At 46.1% G+C, this 23,808-nt stretch overlaps 1 protein-coding gene and 1 long non-coding RNA gene across 2 annotated transcripts; one reads left to right on the forward strand and one right to left on the reverse strand.

Annotated features, from left to right (window-relative positions):
- The first annotated feature begins 8,713 nt into the window (after positions 1-8,713).
- On the forward strand, positions 8,714-9,525 carry LOC124686787. Its single transcript, XR_006997931.1, has 2 exons — positions 8,714-9,044; positions 9,132-9,525. It is a non-coding gene; the product is annotated as an uncharacterized LOC124686787 (long non-coding RNA).
- Positions 9,526-10,845: 1,320 nt separating this feature from the next.
- Positions 10,846-11,751, reverse strand: LOC124686788 (major pollen allergen Lol p 5a-like). Its single transcript, XM_047220686.1, has one exon. The coding sequence runs from the start codon at positions 11,749-11,751 to the stop codon at positions 10,846-10,848; it is 906 nt and encodes a 301-aa protein (XP_047076642.1).
- Positions 11,752-23,808: the final 12,057 nt, after the last annotated feature.

The raw sequence follows: 23,808 nt of genomic DNA on the forward strand, positions 1-23,808 counted from the left end.
AAAATAAAAATAGAAAAGAAAAGGTGCGACGTCAGCTGTAACGTAGGGTTGGTTAACCGTTGGCCGACCGACCCCGCACGCCCTCGGCTCCAACCCCGCGCGCCGCCACCGCCGACCCCAACCCCGCGCGCGCCGCCATCGCCCTCCCCCAACCCCGCGCGCCGCCCTCCTCCCCAACCCCGCCGTCCCCTCCTCCTCACCGTCGCCGCCGTCCTCCTCCTCACCGCCGCCGCCGCCGCCTCCACCAACCCCGCGCGCCGCCGCCGCCTCCCCTCGCTCCGCCACCGCCCTCCCCAACCCCGCCGTCCCCTCCTCCTCACCGTCGCCGCCGTCCCTCCTCACCGCCGCGCGCCGCCGTCGCCTCCTCGCAACCCGCCGCGCCGCCGCCGCTCCCCTCGCTCCGCCCCCTGCCCCCGCCGCGCCCGCCCCCGCCGCCCGCGCCCGTGCCTCCCCTGCTCCACCCCCGCGCGCGTCGGCCTCCCCGGATCCGCCCCCGCTCTCCCCATAGGTAATTGTTTTTTGCATTTTACTAATTACTTGTTGCAATCTGAAAAATAGCAAATAGAAATAGAAATGGAAAATAGGAGATAGAAATAGAAATGGAAAATAGAAATGGAAAATAGAAAATAGAAATAGAAATGGAAAATAGCAAATAGAAATAGAAATATGATTTTAACAATTTGAATTTGTTGTTGTCTAAACTAGGCCGATGGCGTGACGACCCCGGGTCCCTACTGCTTGACGCGATTCGAGACGGTCGCCGACATCGCCGAGGGTGAGCTAAAACTCCACCTCCTCCATATTTTTTACATCACTAGATTCATTTTTCAAGTAAAGTTGCGTAACCTAGGTGTCACTTCCCGTCCGCGAGCGTTACGCGGATAAATATGCATTAGTGGTCGGCATATTTTCAACCGTAACGCTTGCGGCATTTACGGGACAAGCCGGCGGATGCGTAGTTGTCTACGTTTTCCATGTTCTACTCCGGTCCGAGTCGCATTTCGGCGGCGCCTCCCCATTGTTCTCCGGATGCACATCCTCTCGGTTTTTTGCCGAGACGTGTATCGGGAGAGCAGCGGGGAGGTGCTGCCGAAATTCTGACTTGGACCGGGGTAGAGCATGGAGAACGTAGCCAACTACGGATCCGACGGCTGCTAGGAGCCCACCTAGTAGAGATGTAGGTTGATGCATGCGTTTCGCCCGGTAAAATAAATAAAAATATGATGCATTTAATTTCATGGTACTATTTGTTGTTTGTCTCCCAATCAAGCAGAGGATGGCTGATAATGGGTGGATGTACAAGTGGCCGTGCTAGTTCGACCGAAATGACGAAGAGTGGGTATGGAAGACCAATTTATTAGTGAAGGAGTTAGCGCGTGGTTCAAAGTCGCGTTCGTCCAAGTTGCCCTTGCGCTCGTTGCAAGAGGCGTCATCGTCACGGAAAGGATGATATGACTAAACATCTTTGGTTGAATGGGTATATGCCCGATTACGTCACGTGTGTCGACTTTGCTCAGCACGAACGTGACAGAGGTGAGGTGATGAGGCAGCCGAATCGATGGCAATGAGGACGATGGGATTAGATACTTGCTAGATGATCTCCACGATGCCTACATGCCGGAATCGCTGAACAGAGGAACCGCCGTAACCGGAGGGACCGCCGTAACCGGAGGAACCGCCGTAACCGTGAGGAACCCGAGCCTACCGCAAAGGCCTTCTATGATATGATGGCTGCGGCTAAGAGGCCTCTATACGAGGGTGCAAAAATTTCTCGCCTCGATGCCATCGCGCAAGTACTAGCCGACAAGGCCCAGCTCGACAAAGACCCGTGCATGCTTTGAAAAAATTTGGTAACAGTTGGTAACATGTTGCCCGAAGGCCATTGTCCGCCTAAAACCATGTATGCAAGCAAAGAAAATGTTGAAAGCGCTCGCATGGATTATGTGAAGTATGATTGTTGTCCCAAAAACTGTCTTTTGTTTTGGAAAGAGTTTGCGGATGACAAATATTGTAGCAAGTGTGGGTCCTCTAGGTATCATGAGATAACCAGAGCTAATGGTGAGAAGGTGCGTACAAAAGTCGCCGTGAAGATTCTTCGTTATCTCCCGTTCATAAAAAGAATCCAACGGCTTTACATGTCCGAGGAGTCAGCCAAACAGATGACGTGGCATAAGAACGGGTTGAGATTCAAGGACGCGGAGGGACGACTAAACATGGGGCACCCATCTGATGGTAAAGCATGGCGTAACTTCGATGCAAAACACCCCGATAAGGCAAATGATGCTCGGAATGTCGAATTGCGATAGCAACCGATGGATTCAATCCATATGGTATGTCAGCATCCGCGCACAGCTCGTTGGCCCGTGTTTGTTATTCCGCTCAATCTCCCTCCCGGAGTCCTTATGCAAAGGAAGACCATATTCCCGTCGATGATCATTCCAGTGGCCCGATTACCCGGGGAAGAATTTGAGTGTATTCATGCAACCGCTTGTGGATGATTTGCACCACTCTTGGCACCATGGGACCTTGACATACGACCGAGCAACGAAGACAAACTTTGTCATGAAAGTTTGGTTCCAATATTCCATGCACGACCTACCCGGGTACGCTCTATTTTGCGGGCATTGTACGACCTGGTAGGTTTCCATGCCCAAGCGTGCGTGCACCGATTGGAGTTCATTTGGCTGAATGCGGGTCGCAAATATGTCGCATTTGACAAACATCGAAAGTACCTCAAAAGAGGGCATCGGTTCAGAGGAGACAAAAAGAACTTCACAAAGGGCAAAGTTGTGCGTGAAGAAGAAACGATACCAAAGTTCAATGGTGAAACGGTTGATGGTGAGCTACGTGCTCTCCAACAGTAGTAAAGAACCCGGCAAAACATATGTGGGATATGGTGAGACACACAACCGGACTCACGTGCCGTGCTTAACGCAGCTCGAGTATTACAAGGATCTCGAACTTCCCCATAACATCGATATGATGCACACCGAAAAGAATGTGGGGAGTCCGTTTTTAACACCGTCCCGAACATTCCCGACAAGACAAAGGATAATGTCAAGGCTAGAGTCGATGTTGAGAATCCGTGTGACAGCAAAGACTACACATGCATCCTCCCGAGGGCAATAGAAAAAATTGGGTCAAGCCGCATGCCAACTACGTGCTTGATAGTCTCCGAAGAAGGAGGCAATGATGTGGCTGAAATACGCCGTTATGTTCCCGCATGGCTATTGTTCGAATATGAGTAAGGGAGTCAATCTTACAACAGAAAAGTAAACGGGCTCAAGAGTCACGACTATCATATATGGATTGAGCGACCGATGCCGGTGATGGTTCGAGGGTATCTCCCCGAGCATGTCCGGCGAGTGCTTGCGGAGTTGAGCCATTTCTTCCGCACGGTCCGTGCTGCGTATATGTGAGTCGGTGATTGCGAAGTTGCATGATCAAGTGCCGGAGTTGTTATGCAAGTTAGAGATGATCTTTCCACCAGGTTTCTTTACTCCGATGTTACATCTCATTGTGCATCTTGCGAACGAGGCACTCTTGGGTGGACCGGTGCAGTATCGTTGGCAGCTTTGTATTGAGAGAGAGTTCAAGTATATTCGAAACAAATGTGGCAACAAAAATAAGATTGAAGCATGCATAGCTGAGGCAACTATCCTCCGGGAGATGGCAGTACGCCACGACAACGTACTATGCGGATGATGTTCCCACTATGCATAACCCGATATCTCGTACAATATCGACGAGCCCAAGCATGACCCCAAGCTCCTCCTCTTCAAATGTCACGGTGGCAAGGCTGGTGCCTCTAAAAAGGGCATCTTGACAAAGGAAGAGAAAGATTGCATAATGTTTTATGTGGTTACGAACATGCAAGAAGTGCTCAAATTCATAAGGTAAAATGGTGAACAAATTACTTTGCAATTAGTAACTCGATTTTGGTCTAATACGTTTTTTCTCCCTTTTAGCCAATACAAGGATGAATATTGGACGAGATCGACGGATCCCTCTGATGCGGAGATGGAGATTCTTTTGAAAGAGAGTCGTCCCGGAAAGAAAAAATTCCTCGGATTGGTTCTACGAAAAGTAATTTCTAACAAGTCCCTTTTAGCCAATACTTTTGCAATCCGTGACTTGTCCCTCTTATTACACGTAACTAATGCAAAGAAACAATTTGAACTGAATTTGTAGGGAGGTGATCCCAACGTTGAGATGACGGATGAGCTGAGATGTGTTTCCTAGTGGTTGCAACCGTAGAATCTCAATGTATGAGAAGTACGATGTGAATGGGTATCGCTTCCATACGTAGTATCACCGTAAGAATCGGCCTAACCCAAAAACTATAAATACCGGGGTCTTCACCAAAGGATCCGATGACATAGAATACTACGGAAGGTTAGAGAATGTATACGAGCCGACATTCAATAGGACAAACATACAACTCAATCTCGTTGTGTTCAAATGCCACCGGTTCGACCCACAAGTTGGACAGAGAAGCACTCCTTCCATTGGGTTAGTGGAAGTTAGGCCTTCAACCTCGCTATAGCGGAGCCGATGTCTTTGTTGTGGCTCACCAAGCCAAGCAAGTTTATTATTTGCCCTACCCATGTCAAAAGGAGTACCTCAAAGGCTGGGAAGTCGTGTTCAAGGTATCACCACATGGTAAGCTACCCATGCCCTCCGACGAGGATTACAACAACATTGACCCCGTAACATACGAGGGAATTTTTTATCAAGAGCAAGAGAACTTTGGGGATTTCGAAATAGAAATTGGTCTTGAGGACCTCGAGAACGAGGCACATCTTCATGGTGAAACAAATGGTGGACCTAAAGGACATACAAATGCTCACCAAGTTACATGAGGGCAATGGGTTCAATGATGAGACTCCACCGGACATTCCCACCCAACCTCATTACTCACATGATACCGATAGTGATAGTGAAAATGAGAACCCAATGCCTCGTTATGAGAACCCAATGCCTCATTATGATAGTGATGATTCGAGGTGAGGGTCCTTTATGCCTTTATGCTTAGTATCTATTTTTCCATATGCTTCTTATACTTAGTATTTATTTTTCAATATGCTTCTTATGCTTAGTATCTATTTTTCAATATGCTTCTTATGCTTAGTATCTATTTTTCAATATGCTTCTTATGCTTAGTATCTATTTTTCAATATGCTTCTTATGCTTAGTATCTATTTTTTTGCTTAGTGTCTACATTTTATTAAGGCATGAATGCTTACTTGTTTACTCTTTGTCAATGCAGGTGATTGATCAATATGAGCGGAAGCAAGCAATCCATGAACTCCATTTTGAAGAGTATGAGCCAACGTAAGTTCACCGGGACCACTAGAAGTGGAAGACCAACGCGTGCCAGCCCGCGTTACGCGGACGATGACACGGGTGGAGTTGGAGGTGGAGGTGTAGGTGGAGGTGGAGGACGTGGTGGAGGTGGAGGACGAGGTGGAGGTGGAGGACGAGCTGGAGGACGAGGCGGAGGCGGAGGTGGAGGACGAGGACGAGGACGAGGTGGAGGTGGAGGACGAGGACGAGGTGGAGGTGGACCTTTCCTTGGTGACATACCCTCTGCTTCTGGCGACGTGGCTTCCCAGTCCGCTCACACACAGTCCACTGAGGGGGAGATGGAGGTGGAGATGGAGGTGGAGATGGAGGTGGAGGGGCAGGACGAGGAGGCGGAGAGGGAGATGGCGCCGAAGAAGTTGCGCATTCGTGGTGAAGCGCAAGTCCCTGATGAGAGGAGGGAGCCTACTAGCCAGGATGCGAAAGCCCTCATCATCCCGAACGAAAAAGAGTAAGTTTAATTTTGAACATTTAGATTCATTTTGCTATGTACTAATGTTTTCATTATTGTGCATAACCGATTGGCATACTAATGTTTTGATTATTGTGCAGCAATTGGACATATGACAAGGGGGTTCGCCAGCCGTCGAGCATGATTGGAGCTCTTATTAGGCAGTACTGGCCGGGCTTTTACACTCCGGTCCCCGGCGGCGAGAAGAAGCTAGCCGAGACTTGGGCGGACTATGAGGCAGCTCCTTGCCCGGGCTTTGGGACAGCTTCTGACGCCGTGTACACCAAGTTTTGGGTAAAGCATGCTTCTCGAGTTTACTTCATAGTTGATGACCACACTATGCTAACTCATGTCTCTCTCACAATTATTCTTATGCATGATTGCGGACCCATTATAAGGTGCCCGATGATATGGTTGAGCTAGGGAAGGCGGTACCGACTAGGGCTTGTCGGAGGTTGACAAGGCAACAAGTGGTACAATCGAAGCATACCCGCATCGGGCACTTCAAGGCCGAGCAGGGCACGAGGGTCAAGAAAGCCGACAATATCGTGGACGATCCTCGACTGACAAAGGAAGATTACTTCAAGGTAAGTAAATATTCAATGAGACTCTATGTTGCCGCATAGTTGGGATTGCATTATGTGTTCTTCAAATGAGTTTTGGTTTTTCAGGTTATGCCCCTATGGTGCGAGAATAAGGAAGACGCATTTGAGGCCTTGGTAGCGAGGTGGGTTGGCGAAGACGCCGACTTCAACGCCAAGAGCGCGCGCAACAAGGCAAACCGGGCACCGGAGGAACACACAAGTGCGGGAAGCCGCAAGCACCGAGCGCTACAGGAAGCACAAGGTACATATATACATGGAACAACTTGCATTTATTTCCCTCATATTACTACTTGATACACATAACATTTATCTTGTCAGTGCAGGAGGCGGAACTCGGGGAGCCTCTCACCGAGGTGGGAGGGTGGCGGAAGATGAAGCCGAAGCAGCCCGATCCGAGCCAGCCTCAGCCCTCGCTGCTCGAGTACTACGGCTATGCCGAAGAGGAGTTGGACAAGTACCGCTCGGTGTTCAAGGGTCTTCATCCGGAGGTGGATGATCCTATTGAGCAGGAGACCGACTTGACGGCGATTATGGTGGCGGGGAGCGGCGCGGAGCATGGCCGCACGAAGCTTCTTAGTGGGGTGATCAAGCCGCAGAGGACCCTCACGCAGATCAGGTCTACCCTCACCGCCGGCGACCCACCGGTCGCGCCTCCTCGACACCGTCGTACGGATGTAAGTTTTCTCATTTCCATCTTCTTTCCAACATTCATCCCTGAATGGCTAAAGTGACATGACTCCTTTTCTTGGAAATTGTAGGCTCACTTTGAGGCCGCCTACGCGGCCGCTTATGAGAACTATTTGACGGTTGTAGCAGAGTGGGACCTCAAGAGAGCGGCTTGGGAAGAGTACCAGGAGGCGACGAGTCGTGTAAGTTCCAATCTTTTATGGTTCGAAGACATGACAAGTCCCACCTCCCCTTTTTTTATATCCGCGGCGCTTGACATCTAAACTATCTTGCAGGGCGGTCGGGACGTTCTTCTTGACTGGAGAGAGGATCGCACTTCCGGAAGAGGAGCCACCTAGGCCGGGGCCGACTCCAGTGTGCCCATCGAGGGAAGCTTTCGCGGCCACATACTACGCACGGACTCCGGTAAGTCCTGTGCCTAACCAGTTCTCACCGCTTTCCTTTCCCATGTGTAAGATGCTAACTCTTGTCAAACATGTAGGGCACGGGAAGTTCGCGGAACCGACCCTCTCCTGGTTCGTCGCGCGAGGGCACACCGATGCACCCCGGCCGCCATTCTCCCGGTGCTTCAGGGTTTTCACCTGCTGGCGATGGTTCAGGCCATGGTTCTACTTCGGTCTACCTCGACAAAGGCCGGACGCCTGAATTTACGAGTCGGACCCCCTGATCTTAGTTTCCCTTAGCTAGGTGTCTAGCGGGTGTGCGTCGATCGTGTGTGCCATGTGTCGACGATGTATGATGATTGTGTGTGCTACATGACACATATTTGTATCACGATGATGTTGTTGCTACATTTGATGATGATTATGTGCTGTGCAACATTTGTGATGCATTTGAATGTATATTACTGCTATATATGCTGTGCGTGCTGTGCTGGGCCAGGAAATGCAGCGGGAAACCAAATGGTATGGCCTGTGCCGACGGCATAGCCGTCGGCACAGCCCCCTGGACGTGCCAAATGGCAGGGGCTGTGCCGACGGCTATGCCGTCGGCACAGGAAGGGTGCGCCCAGCGGCAGCGCGGAGCGGGCGGCAGCGCGTCTGGGCCGAAGGACCTGGGCCGACGGCTCGGCCGTCGGCACAGAGCGAGGGCGTGGACGCGTGGCAGCCTCTCGGTCCTCCGATGGCAGCATCCGGGCCGACGGCTTGGCCGTCGGCACAGCTGCAGGGCGTGGACGCGTGGCAGCCTCTGGTCATCCGATGGCAGTGTCTGGGCCGACGGCTTGGCCGTCGGCACAGTACCTCCCTTGACCTAACGGCCGTTAGACGCTCCGCGGGCCCCACGTTGACTGTGCCGACGGCTACTGTGCCGACGGCGTCGTTTGACCGTCGGGCTGGAGTCTGTGCCGACGGCAAAGGCTGGGCCGACGGCGAGCCGAGTCCGTGCCGAGGCGATACTGTGCCGACGGCGGTGTGCCGACGGCGGCCGTCGGCACAGACGTGGGCCGACGGCAGGTGATGCTGTGCCGACGGCCGCCGGCCGTCGGCCCCTCCGCTGGTTCCCGTAGTGAACTTGGGGTAGCTATCCCAATTTTAAGCTTGGTATTGCTGAGGTAGGTCCATTGCTATATGGGTGAAGTTAGTTCTGACTTCTGAGCATTGCATCCTTGGAAAAATTCAGGTATTTTACAACTGATAAACCATCAAGTTCCTGGAGGAGTGGTGCTGGCTACATATCAAAGGACGTGCTTTAGAAGGGTTTGCCATGCCTACAGGAGGATTCCCTTACTCTTTATGATTTAAGTTTCTGAAATTTCTGTTTCAGAGTTTTATTAAACACGCCGTGTGTAACCTTAGTGTTTAAATTCATGATTTTTTAATTGCTGACTCTAGCATCGTTAATTTATTATCAGTGAAGGATACATTGATAGCAGTAATTATGTCACTGTTTGTTCAGAATTTCTCCAAGTAACTGACATCACCTCTTCTATTCTGAGGGTATAATTATATGACTCTTATTCTCTTTTTTTTTTTTTGCTTTTTGCGTAAATTAAAAAGTGTGCTTTGTTTGGCTTTCTTGGGCAGAAGTGCTTGAATTACCATATGCTGCATGGTAGATGTGGTAGAAGAAGCGTACACCCCTGTGTATTGCGGCTGATAGATGCGTAGGAGCCACCAGCAATTGACCTCGGAGATTGATTGCAATAGTGTGCTCAGGCTGGACAAATATCCGACTTTGTTGACTAGAGTCTGAAGTAGGGCAGCATGGTATTTTTTAAGCTTTGCCCTCAATTCTGTGTCTGAGAAAGTTGTGCATACGTCTCTCTTCTTAGCAATGCGTGTTAAAGTCTTTTTTCCATAATTCTCGCTTCTAAGTGCATTACAACCTTGTTTGTACTATATAAGGCACACCGAAGCAGTTCATATGTATGTAGTAGTCTGTCTGGTTATATGGTTTTAATTTTGTACACTTATGGAAGGATGGTGCCCTCATTTGTACACAATTTGCACATAACTTTATATGACAGTGTTGTATAATGCATAATCGAGACAGTCTTGATTGCATAAAAAAGTGGACGTTTCTCATCACATAATAAATAGAGGATGATGTTGCTTAATGGTGTTTTTATATCACTTCAATTTAGGGTTCAACTGTAAGTCTGTAATAGCTGATAACTATTTTATGTTTCCCGAATTTTAAATATATTGATCAATATTACGAGACGTGCGTTGCACGTGCACCTTTACTAGTACATATAAACAAGCTTGGGAATTGCTATGCTTCTCTCCAATGTTTACTCCGTTTTACAATGTTTCGGACTAGTTGTTTTTTATCGAGTTTGGTACTACTAGTATTTACTTGAATTTGTCAATTCCGTTTGATTGAAAATTTTACAGGTAAGTTAGTTATCTTGTTTGATTCAGAATATTCTTTATCTTACTTTTGGAATAGTTCAAATTATCATTAAGTTAGTATGTAAAGGGCAAAACGATTCAGATAATTCACGGTAGAGAGCCCCACATATGGATTATGGAGCAAATAGAGGGAGTAAACAAACGTGTATTAGATAATTAAGTGCAGCGGTGCTTCAGGGTTTGCACATGGCAAGCCCAGCCTTAATCTAGCATCGGATCAAACAAGTAAACAGTACAAATAAAAACGATGTGATACTGCCTTCGCAATTTCTGATCGCCTTAATTATGCAGGCTGGCCCTTGCTGATTTTTCTGAACATCAAGAAGTGTGACATGCATGCTAGTATATGGCTACCTAGGTGCAGAAAGAAAGAAAAAGTGTACACATGTTCCAAAGATCAGCCATCAAAGTATTCACTCTGCTCCATTCTTCTCACGAAGCCACAGGAAAACGATAAGATGCTTACAACGGCCGTGAGAGGATCAATTTAAAGTAACACCTTCATGTTCATAGTCAAAGGCAGGTTTGACCTCTTCAGAAAGAAAGAAAGAAATCGTTAGTTAAACTCAAACTTCTAAGTCCCTAGCTTAATGGACCAAATGGTGTCACAAAATAAAGTTAAGGATCCCGTAGCAACACACGAACATTCAGCTAGTAATTTTATTCCAGTTTGTCTTTTAATTTTCACATATGTTACTTCATGTAACTTGTTTTTCGATTAATGAAATATGTGGTTGCTCTTTAAAAAAAGTCCTACATCTACAATTAAACACATTGGTGTGCATTCCATTAGCAAAACCGCTCGCTGCCCGGGTCATGCACAAACATACGTTCAGTAGTATGTTTGCATGATCGATATATAATCTTAGCCTTAGCGAGGTGATCAGACTTTGTAGCCACCAGCAGCGGTGGTGGCAGCACCGGCGGCGGCGGTTGCGGCGCCGGTGGCAGCTGTTGCGGTGCCTGTGGCAGCGGCGGCAGCGGGCTTGGCGACCTTCTGTGCCTGGGACATGGCGGTGATGGCCTTGGTCAGCGCGGCCTCAAAGACGGCGTACTTGACCTCGGGCGCGGCGGCGACGGTGGCGGCGTAGGCCTGCTTGACCGCGGCCTCGAGGGAGGGGATGAACTTGTAGGTCTCATAGGCGCCGCCCGTGCACTCCTTGAGGGCCTTGTTGAAGGCACCCTCGAAAACGGTGAACTTGTCATTGGTGGGGGCGGCGTTGGCGGCGGTGGCTGCGATCTTGAAGGCAGCATCGATCTTGTCGACGATCTGCAGCTCACCGGTGGGGATCTTAGCAGCAGGGACCTCCTCGGTGGCGGGCTTGACGGCGTGGACCTCGAGGGCGCCGGCGATGACGCGGAGCGCTTCGGTGAGGGCAGTGACGAAGGCGTCGTACTTGGCCTCGGGGGTGGCGCCCTCGGCGGCCTTGTAGGCGAGGGCGTAGGCGGTGTTGAGCTTGGGGATGAGGGCGGGCGCCTTGGCAGCGGAGGTGGCGAGATAGCCCTTGAAGGACGCGGCGAAGGCGGCATCGAAGGTCTTGAACTTGTCCGCCGGAGGGGCGTTGGCAGCGGCGGCCACGGCCGCCTTGAAGCCAGCGTTGACGTCCTCGAGCACCTTCTGCTCGTCGGTCGTCGCCTTCCCTCCAGCCGCAGCTGGGGTGGCCGCAGGAGTAGCCGGGGTGGCTGCGGCTGCCGGGGTGTAGCCGGCGTCAGCGGCGTAGGAGGCGGCCGGGCCCGCCACGAGGGCCACGGCGAAGAATAGAGCCACCGTGTACTTCTGGACAGCCATTGTTGTGCTCTTGCGTTTGTTTGTAGAGGGAGGGATAGGGAATGGATTGTTTGTGTTGTGTTGTGAGGAAGGAGGTGGTTCTATATATACATACGTACGGGGAATGCATGGGTTGATGGTGAGAGGCCAGGAGAGCTTTGCGAGCCCAAATTAGCTAGCTCCATTGCATGCCATGCCCATGGCCTTTCTGCTACCACTAATCTCCTTGTGTGTTGTGTCGTTTGTTCGACCGACTCTTTCTTCACTATCTCCAATTTTTTGCTGTTGACAAGGTATTTCTACACCTGGGTGCATATGCACCCTTTATTTGAAATGCATATTAAATATATTTCTAAATGTCAAAAAAATACAAATAAAAATGCCTCGTGTATATCTTGACATGTTACATATTCACAAAGTTGTTTCAGAAAAAACTGATATGTTTTGTGTCTTGTACTAAAAAGACAAATTTTTTGTGTTAAAATAGTCTATTTCTCGAGACATTATTTGTCTTTTTTACATAGGGTACAAAAATTGTCGGTTTTACGTGAAACTTTACGTGTACTCATAGAACGTGTCCCTCTACATGCTAAATTTTTGTTCCTAATTTTTTACTTTTTGAAATATCTTTTATACATATAGGGTGCATATGCACCCATGATCAGTTTTGGTTTTCTAGCTGTTATATATTCACACGGCGCACACGTCTGTCTGGTAGGAGTAGTTTTGTTCCGTTACAAAGTTTATTGTGTAAGTATTGCGTATACTGCAAGAGCCAGTGCGCCATGCATGGACAATTGTTAAAGTCTGCTGCTCGCACCATGCATCTAGGATCCTGGGAAGAGGATCAAGCTAGTTGGCCGGTTGGCCCTCGCCAATAACTTGATGCACTGTCCGTCTCCGTTCAACCATTCAAGTGTCAAATCGAAAGCAAAAGTTCATCCTACGTACTAACTCAATAATGTATAGTTTTGTGTGCTTATTACCGGTTCTTACAGTAGTATCAATAGTTTGCTAACATGGCTTACATTTATGAAACCGATGGAGTAGCTGAGACACACTCATTAATTCATTAGGCTGATCATAGTGCTAGTATCATAGGTAGTATCATGCATACTAGTCCTACAAAAATAATGATGTAGCATGTAATTAAAGAGGAGAGATAGAATTAGAGTATAACTGCCAAGCTCTTACATTGGGATACTGTATCATAGTGCATCTTACAAAAAAATTAAATGCCAAATATATCATGTGCATAGATTTACATTGGGATTCTATAAAACAATAAATTTAGAAGTTTATGATACTACTCTATAATACCACCCACTATAGAGATAGTATCATAAATAAGTATCATATGCATGATACTAGTACACTAGTAGAAAATGAGGCTTCCATCCACCTCCATTAGTCCCCAAATCTTTCGAACCGCGACTAAAGGGGTCTTTAGTCGCGGTTCGGGAGGCGACCCGCGACCAAAGGTCTGGGTCCAGCGGGCTCGGTCGACAGCTGGGGGACGGGAGGGGCTTTAGTCGCGGTTGGCCAGGCCAACCGCGACTAAAGGTGCCCGAAGGCCTTTAGTCGCGGTTGGCCAGGCCAACCGCGACTAAAGGCCCATCCCTATAAAAGGCAGCTCAGCTCACTTCACTTAGCCATTTGGTGCCACTTCTCTTCACAATCTTCACAAGGGGTGGTGGGTTTGCTTTTGGTTCCTCTTATGCACACAAGGTGTTCGATGAAATGCCCGAGAGCATGAAACAAATATGATATGAAGTGTCCGAGCCACACTTGAGCTTTCTCATTTATTTTTCCTCCTCGATCGCGGTTAGCAACTTGAACCTTTCATGTGTCATTGATAAAATATGCATGTGTGTAGTTTATTGTTTAATTTCTATTATTTCTAGCTAGTTAGTTTAACAAATGCATGATGGTTAATTATATACTTTATATAATAATAATGCAGATGAATCGGCAATGGATGTACGGTAACCGACTCTCCGGCGAGTTCACTACTGGTTTGAAAGGTTTCCTCGTAGTGGCTAATGCGAACAAGCAGGGGGATTTTGTTATCTATCCATGTGTTGGCTGTAAGAATCAGAAGGGTTACTCTTCCTCAAGAGAAGTTCACCTGCACCTGCTTCGGCACGGTTTCATGCCAAGCTATAATTGTTGGACCAAGCATGGAGAAAGAGGGGTTATAATGGAAGAAGATGAAGAAGGGGATGATATCATCGATGACAACTATCCTGATCATTTCGGTGATACTTTCATGGAGGTTGCTGAAGGTGGGGAAGGTGAAGGGGAAGGTGAAGAAGAGGCACGTGATGAGCCCGCTGATGATCTTGGTCGGACCATTGCCGATGCACGGAGACGCTGCGAAACTGAAAAGGAGAGGGAGAATTTGGATCGCATGTTAGAGGATCACAAAAAGTCGCTGTACCCAGGATGCGATAATGGTCTGAAAAAACTGGGTTGCACACTGGATTTGCTGAAATGGAAGGCACGGGAAGGTGTAGCTGACTCAGGATTTGAAAACTTGTTGAAAATGTTGAAGAATATGTTTCCAAAGAATAACGAGTTACCCGCTAGTACGTACGAAGCAAAGATGGTTGTCTGCCCTCTAGGTTTAGAGGTTCTGAAGATACATGCATGCATTAACGACTGCTTCCTCTACCGCGGTGAATACGAGAATTTGAATGAATGCCCGGTATGCACTGCATTGCGTTATAAGATCGAGGCGATGACCCTGGTGACGATGTTGAGGGCGAGAAACCCAGGAAGAGGGTTCCCGCCAAGGTGATGTGGTATGCTCCTATAATACCACGGTTGAAACGTCTGTTCAGGAACAAAGAGCATGCCAAGTTGTCGCGATGGCACAAAGAGGACCGTAAGTCGGACGGGGAGTTGAGACACCCCGCAGATGGAACGCAATGGAGAAAGATCGACAGAGAGTTCAAAGATTTTGCAGCTGACGCAAGAAACATAAGATTTGGTCTAAGTACAGATGGCATGAATCCTTTTGGCGAGCAGAGCTCCAGCCATAGCACCTAGCCCGTGACTCTATGCATCTACAACCTTCCTCCTTGGTTGTGCATGAAGCGGAAGTTCATTATGATGCCAGTGCTCATCCAAGGTCCGAAGCAACCCGGCAACGACATCAATATGTACCTAAGGCCATTAGTTGATGAACTTTTATAGTTGTGGGGCAGACCTAATGTACGTGTGTGGGATGAGCACAAAGAAGATGAATTTGACCTACGAGCGTTGCTTTTCGTAACCATCAACGATTGGCCTGCTCTTAGTAACCTTTCGGAACAGACAAATAAGGGATACAATGCATGCACGCACTGCTTACATGAGACTGGAAGTGTATATTTGCCAAATTTTAAGAAGAACGTGTACCTTGGGCATCGTCGATTTCTTCCCAAAAATCATAACGTAAGAAAGAAAGGCAAGCATTACAACGGCAAGGCAGATCACCGGCCGAAGCCTACGGAACGTACTAGTGCTGAGGTATTTGATATGTTCAAGGATTTGAAAGTCATCTTTGGAAAGGGTCCTGGCGGACAATCAGTTCCACAGGGAGCTGACGGGCACGCACCCATGTAGAAAAAGAAATCTATATTTTGGGACCTAGAATATTGGAAAGTCCTAGATGTCCGCTCTGCAATCGACGTGATGCATGTTACGAAGAATATTTGCGTGAACCTGCTAAGCTTCTTGGGCGTGTATGGGAAGACAAATGATACAAAGGAAGCACGGCGAGACCAGACAACGTTTGAAAGACCCCGATGACCGGCATCCGGAATGGTTTCAAGGTCGTGCCGCCTACGCTCTTACCAAAGAAGAGAAGGTCATCTTTTTTGAATGCCTGAGCAGTATGAAGGTCTCGTCTGGATTCTCGTCGAATATAAAGGGAATAATAAACATGGCGGACAAAAAGTTTCAAAACCTGAAGTCTTACGACTGCCACGTGATTATGACGCAATTGCTTCCGATTGCTTTGAGGGGGCTCCTACCGAAAAATGTTCGAGTAGCCATTGTGAAGCTATGTGCATTCCTCAATGCAATCTCTCAGAAGGTAATCAATCCAGAAGATCTACCACGGTTACAGAACGATGTGGTCCAATGTCTTGTCAGTTTCGAGTTGGTGTTCCCGCCATCCTTCTTCAATATTATGATGCACCTCCTGGTTCACCTAGTCGAAGAGATTTCCATTCTCGGTCATGTATTTCTACACAATATGTTCCCCTTTGAGAGGTTCATGGGATATTAAAGAAATATGTTCGTAACCGTGCTAGGCCAGAAGGAAGCATCGCCAAGGGCTATGGAAATGAGGAGGTAATTGAGTTTTGTGTTGACTTTGTTCCTGACCTTAAGCCGATTGGTCTTCCTCGATCGCGGCACGAGGGGAGACTAAGTGGAAAAGGCACGATCGGAAGGAAATCAACGATATGTATGGACGGCCATTCTATGACTGAAGCACACCACACAGTTCTGACCAATTCCAGCTTGGTGGCTCCGTACTTCGAGAAACACAAGAATATTTTACGCTCGGACAACCCGGGAAGCTCGAATCCTGGATTAGAAAGGCCCACATGGAGACTTTCGGCAGTTGGTTGAGAAAACATTTAATGAATGACAATGATATTGGAGATCAGCTGTACATGTTGGCCAAGACACCATCTTCGACTATAACGACTTTCCAAGGGTACGAGATAAATGGGAATACATTTTACACGATCGCCCATGATAAAAAGAGCACCAACCAAAATAGTGGTGTCCGCTTTGATGCAGCAACCGAGAATGGGCAAAAGGTCACATATTATGGTTACATAGAGGAGATATGGGAACTTGACTATGGACCCTCCTTTAAGGTCCCTTTGTTCCGGTGCAAATGGTTCAAGCTAACAGGAGGTGGGGTAAAGGTGGACCAGCAATACAGAATGACAATGGTGGATTTCAATAATCTTGGTTACCTTGACGAACCATTCGTCCTAGCCAAAGATGTCGCTCAGGTTTTCTATGTGAAGGACATGAGTAGCAAACCGAGGAAACGGAAAGATAAGAAAACGACCAGTACATCATGCGATGATCCAAAGCGCCACATTGTTCTTTCAGGTAAAAGAAACATCGTGGGAGTGGAGGACAAGACAGACATGTCAGAAGATTATAATATGTTTGGTGAAATTCCGCCCTTCAAAGTGAACACCGACCCAAGCATTAAGTTAAATGATGAGGATGCTCCATGGATACGGCACAATCGTAAGCAAGCAGGGACACAAGGGAAGAAATGATGTGTAATAATTTATTGTACCAAACTTTGTTGAATGGATCATGTGAATTATATTATCCGTGATGTGTTTGGTGTCCATTTTCGAATGATTCGATTGATTCGAGATACTGATGCGTGCAGTTAACACACGTCCGTTGGGAACCCCAAGAGGAAGGTGTGATGCAGACAGTAGCAAGTTTTCCTGAAGAAAGAAACCAAGGTTTATCGAACCAGGAGGAGCCAAGAAGCACGTTGAAGGTTGATGGCGGCGAAGTGTAGTGCGGCGCAACACCAGGGATTCCGGCGCCAACGTGGAACCTGCACAACACAACCAAAGTACTTTGCCCCAACGTAACAGCGAGGTTGTCAATCTCACCGGCTTGCTGTGAACAAATGATTAACCGTATTGTGTGGAAGATGATTGTTTGCGAAGAACAGTAAAGAACAAGTATTGCAGTAGATTGTATTTCAGATGTAAAGAATAGGACCGGGGTCCACAGTTCACTAGCGGTGTCTCTCCCATAAGATAAATAGCATGTTGGGTGAACAAATTACAGTTGGGCAATTGACAAATAAAGAAGTCATAACAATGCACATACATATATCATGATGAGTACTATGAGATTTAATCAGGGCATTACGACAAAGTACATAGACCGCCATCCAGCATGCATCTATGCCTAAAAAGTCCACCTTCAGGTTATCATCCGTACCCCTCCAAGTATTAAGTTGTAAACAACGGACAATTGCATTAAGTATGGTGCGTAATGTAATCAACACAAATATCCTTAGGCAAAGTATCGATGTTTTATCCCTAGTGGCAACATCACATCCACAACCTTAGAACTTTCTCGTCATCGTCCCGCATTTAATGGAGGCATGAACCCACTATCGAGCATAAATACTCCCTCTTGGAGTCACAAGTATCAACTTGGCCAGAGCCTCTACTAGCAACGGAGAGCATGCAAGAACATAAATAACATATATGATAGATTGATAATCAACTTGACATAGTATTCAATATTCATCGGATCCCAACAAACACAACATGTAGGATTATAAATAGACGATCTTGATCATGATAGGCAGCTCACAAGATCGAACATGATAGCACAATGAGGAGAAGAAGACCATCTAGCTACTGCTATGGACCCATAGTCCAGGGGTGAACTACTCACACATCGATCAGGAGGCGATCATGGCGATGAAGAGACCTCCGGGAGATGATTCCCCTCTCCGGCAGGGTGCCGGAGGCGATCTCCTGAATCCCCCGAGATGGGATTGGCGGCGGCGGCGTCTCTGGAAGGTTATCCGTATCGTGGCTCTCGGCACCGGGGTTTCGCGACGGAGGCTTTAAGTAGGCGGAAGGGCAGGTCGTGGGGCCACACGAGGGCCCCACACAACAGGCCGGCGCGGCCAAGGGCCAGGCCGCGCCTCCCTAGTGTGGCATCGCCTCGTGGCCCCACTTCGTAAGTCCTCCGGTCTTCTGGAAGCTTCGTGGGAAAATAGGCCCCTGGGCGTTGATTTCGTCCAATTCCGAGAATATTTCCTTACTAGGATTTCTGAAACCAAAAACAGCAGAAAACAGCAACTGGCTTTTCGGCATCTCGTCAATAGGTTAGTGCCGGAAAATGCATAAATATGACATATAATGTGTATAAAACATGTGAGTATCATCATAAAAGTAGCATGGAACATAAGAAATTATAGATACGTTTGGGACGTATCAAGCATCCCCAAGCTTAGTTCCTACTCGCCCTCGAGTAGGTAAACGATAACAAAGATAATTTCTGAAGTGACATGCTATCATAATCTTGATCATACTATTGTAAGCATATGAGATGAATGCAACGATTCGAAGCAATGATGAAGATAATGAGTAAACAAATGAATCATATAGCAAAGACTTTTCATGAATAATACTTTCAAGACAAGCATCAATAAGACTTGCATAAGAGTTACTCATAAAGCAATAAGTTCGAAGTAAAGGCATTGAAGCAACACGAAGGAAGATATAAGTTTCAGCGGTTGCTTTCAACTTCAACATATTTATCTCATGGATAATTGTCAACACAAAGTAATATAACAAGTGCAATAGGTAAACATGTAAGAATCAATGCACACAAGCTTGATACAAGTGTTTGCTTCTAAGATAGAAAGAATAGGTAAACTGACTCAACAATAAAGTAGAAGATAGGCCCTTCGCAGAGGGAAGCATGGATTACTATTTTTGTGCTAGAGCTTTTCATTTTGAAAACTGATGTCTACGTTCCCCCTCCTTTCCTGTAGACAGTGTTGGGCCTCCAAGAGCAGAGGTTTGTAGAACAGCAGCAAGTTTTCCCTTAAGTGGATCACCCAAGGTTTATCGAACTCAGGGAGGAAGAGGTCAAAGATATCCCTCTCATGCAACCCTGCAACCACAAAGCAAGAAGTCTCTTTTGTCCCCAACACACCTAATAGGTGCACTAGTTCGGCGAAGAGATAGTGAAATACAGGTGGTATAAATATATATGAGCAGTGGCAACGGTGCCAGAAAATAGCTTGCTGGCGTGTAGTTGATGGTGGTAGTATTGCAGCAGTAGTAACGCAATAGAAACAAGAAACAAGCAGCGATAGCGTATTTAGGAACAAGGCCTAGGGATTACACTTTCACTAGTGGACACTCTCAACATTGATCACATAACAGTAATAGATAAATGCATACTCTACACTCTTGTTGGATGATGAACACATTGCGTAGGATTACACGAACCCTCAATGCCGGAGTTAACAAGCTCCACAATTAATGTTCATATTTTAGTAACCTTATAGTGTAAGATAGATCAAAAGACTAAACCAAGTACTAACATAGCATGCACACTGTCACCTTCATGCATATGTAGGAGGAATAGATCACATCAATACTATCATAGCAATAGTTAACTTCACAATCTACAAGAGATCATGATCATAGCATAAACCAAGTACTAACACGGATGCACACACTGTCACCATTACATCGTGCAGGAGGAATAGACTACTTTAATAACATTGCTAGAGTAGCACATAGATAAATTGTGATACAAACACATTGCAATCATAAAGAGATATAAATAAGCACCTCACTATGCCATTCAACAGTGAATAAGTATTCCGTGAAATATAGCCTAAGAGACCCACACGGTGCACACACTGTCACCTTTACACACGTGGGACAAGGAGTCTCCTGGAGATCACATAAGTAAAACTCACTTGACTAGCATAACGACATCTAGATTACAAGCATCATCATATGAATCTCAATCATGTAAGGCAGCTCATGAGATTATTGTATTGAAGTACATAGGAGAGAGATGAACCACATAGCTACCGGTACAGCCCCGAGCCTCGATGGAGAACTACTCCCTCCTCATGGGAGTAGCAGCGGTGATGAAGATGGCGGTGGAGATGGCAGCGGTGTCGATGGAGAAGCCTTCCGGGGCACTTCCCCGTTCCGGCGGCGTGCCGGAACAGAGACTCCTGTCCCCCGGATCTTGGCTTCGCGATGGCGGTGGCTCCGGAAGGTTTCGTGGGTTTCGTCGAACGCATCGTGGTTTTCGATCCAGGGGGCTTTATATAGGCGAAGAGGCGGCGCAGGAGGGTCGAAGGGGTGCCCACACCATAGGGTGGCGCGGGCCCCCCGGCCGCGCCGCCATGTGGTTTGGTGGGCCCGTGCCCCCTCCCCGGTGGCTCTCGGGTGTTCCGGATGCTTCCGGTGAAAATAGGAACCCGGGCGTTGATTTCGTCCGATTCCGAGAATATTTTGTTACTAGGATTTCGAAACCAAAAACAGCGTAAAAACGAGAACCGGCACTTTGGCATCTTGTTAATAGGTTAGTTCCGTAAAATGCACGAATATGACATAAAGTGTGCATAAAACATGTAGATAACATCAATAATGTGGCATGGAACATAAGAAATTATCGATACGTCGGAGACGTATCAGCATCCCCAAGCTTAGTTCTGCTCGTCCCGAGCAGGTAAAACGATAACAAAGATAATTTCTGGAGTGACATGCCATCATAAACTTGATCATACTATTTGTAAAGCATATGTAGTGAATGCAGCGATCAAAACAATGTATATGACATGAGTAAACAAGTGAATCATAAAGCAAAGACTTTTCATGAATAGCACTTCAAGACAAGCATCAATAAGTCTTGCATAAGAGTTAACTCATAAAGCAATAATTTAAAGTAAAGGCATTGAAGCAACACAAAAGAAGATTAAGTTTCAGCGGTTGCTTTCAACTTGTAACATGTATATCTTATGGATAGTTGTCAATATAGAGTAATATAATAAGTGCAATATGCAAGTATGTAGGAATCAATGCACAGTTCACAAGTGTTTGCTTCTTGAGGTGGAGAGAAATAGGTGAACTGACTCAACAATAAAGTAAGAGAATGGTCCTCATAGAGGAAAAGCATCGATTGCTATATTTGTGCTAGAGCTTTTATTTTGAAAACATGAAACAATTTTGTCAACGGTAGTAATAAAGCATATGTATCATGTAAATTATATCTTATAAGTTGCAAGCCTCATGCATAGTATACTAATAGTGTCCGCACCTTGTCCTAATTAGCTTGGACTACCGGATCATCACAATGCACATGTTTTAACCAAGTGTCACAATGGGGTACCTCTATGCCGCCTGTACAAAGGTCTAAGGAGAAAGCTCGCATTGGATTTCTCGCTATTGATTATTCTTCAACTTAGACATCCATACCGGGATAACATAGACAACAGATAATGGACTCCTCTTTTATGCATAAGCATGTAACAACAATTAATAATTTTCTCATTTGAGATTGAGGATATATGTCCAAAACTGAAACTTCCACCATGGATCATGGCTTTAGTTAGCGGCCCAATGTTCTTCTCTAACAATATGCATGCTTAACCATAATGTGGTAGATCGCTCTTACTTCGGACAAGACGAACATGCATAGCAACTCACATGAAATTCAACAAAGAGTAGTTGATGGCGTCCCCGTAAAACATGGTTATCGCACAACAAGCAACTTAATAAGAGATAAAGTGCATAATTACATATTCAATACCACAATAGTTTTTAAGCTATTTGTCGCATGAGCTATATATTGCAAAGGTGAATGATGGAATTTTAAAGGTAGCACTCAAGCAATTTACTTTGGAATGGCGGAAAACTACCATGTAGTAGGTAGGTATGGTGGACACAAATGGCATAGTGGTTGGCTCAAGTATTTTGGATGCATGAGAAGTATTCCCTCTCGATACAAGGTTTAGGCTAGCAAGGTTATTTGAAACAAACACAAGGATGAACCGGTGCAGCAAAACTCACATAAAAGACATATTGAAAACATTATAGGACTCTACACCGTCTTCCTTGTTGTTCAAACTCAATACTAGAAATTATCTAGACCTTAGAGAAACCAAATATGCAAACCAAATTTTAGCATGCTATATGTATTTCTTCATTAATGGGTGCAAAGCATATGATGCAAGAGCTTAAACATGAGCACAACAATTGCCAAGTATCACATTACCCAAGACATTTATAGCAAATTACTACATGTATCATTTTCCAATTCCAACCATATAACAATTTAACGAAGAAGAAACTTCGCCTTGAATACTATGAGTAGAAACTAAGGACATACTTGTCCATATGCTACAGCGGAGCGTGTCTCTCTCCCATAAAGTGAATGCTAGGATCCATTTTATTCAAACAAAACAAAAAACAAAAACAAACCGACGCTCCAAGAAAAGCACATAAGATGTGATGGAATAAAAATATAGTTTCGGGGAGGAACCCGATAATGTTGTCGATGAAGAAGGGGATGCCTTGGGCATCCCCAAGCTTAGACGCTTGAGTCTTCTTAGAATATGCAGGGGTGAACCACCGGGGCATCCCCAAGCTTAGAGCTTTCACTCTCCTTGATCATGTTGCATCATACTCCTCTCTTGATCCTTGAAAACTTCCTCCACACCAAACTCGAAACAACTCATTAGAGGGTTAGTGCACAATAAAAATTAACATATTCAGAGGTGACACAATCATTCTTAACACTTCTGGACATTGCATAAAGCTACTGGACATTAGTGGATCAAAGAAATTCATCCAACATAGCAAAAGAGGCAATGCGAAATAAAAGGCAGAATCTGTCAAAACAGAACAGTTCGTATTGACGAATTTTAAAATGGCACCAGAATTGCTCAAATGAAAATGCTCAAATTGAATGAAAGTTGCGTACATATCTGAGGATCACTCACGTAAATTGGCATAATTTGCTGAGTTACCTATAGAGAATTTTGCCCAGATTCGTGACAGCAAAGAAATCTGTTTCTGCGCAGTAATCCAAATCTAGTATGAACTTTACTATCAACGACTTTACTTGGCACAACAAAACACAAAACTAAGATAAGGAGAGGTTGCTACAGTAGTAAACAACTTCCAAGACACAAAATAAAAACAAAGTACTATAGCAAAATAACACATGGGTTATCTCACAAGAAGTTCTTTCTTTATAGCCATTAAGATGGGCTCAGCAGTTTTAATGATGCACTCGCAAGAAATAGTATTTGAAGCAAAAGAGAGCATCAAGAGGCAAATTCAAAACACATTTAAGTCTAACATGCTTCCTATGCATAGGAATCTTGTAAATAAACAAGTTCATGAAGAGCAAAGTAACAAGCATAGGAAGATAAAACAAGTGTAGCTTCAAAAATTTCAGCACATAGAGAGGTGTTTTAGTAACATGAAAATTTCTACAACCATATTTTCCTCTCTCATAATAACTTTCAGT

This window comes from Lolium rigidum, chromosome 2 (assembly GCF_022539505.1).
Source record: "Lolium rigidum isolate FL_2022 chromosome 2, APGP_CSIRO_Lrig_0.1, whole genome shotgun sequence".
NCBI lineage: Eukaryota > Viridiplantae > Streptophyta > Magnoliopsida > Poales > Poaceae > Lolium > Lolium rigidum.

What these genes read in the sequence shown, in the direction of transcription:
- LOC124686788 (XM_047220686.1), bottom strand. Translation starts at nt 11,751, where the DNA reads ATGGCTGTCCAGAAGTACACGGTGGCTCTATTCTTCGCCGTGGCCCTC.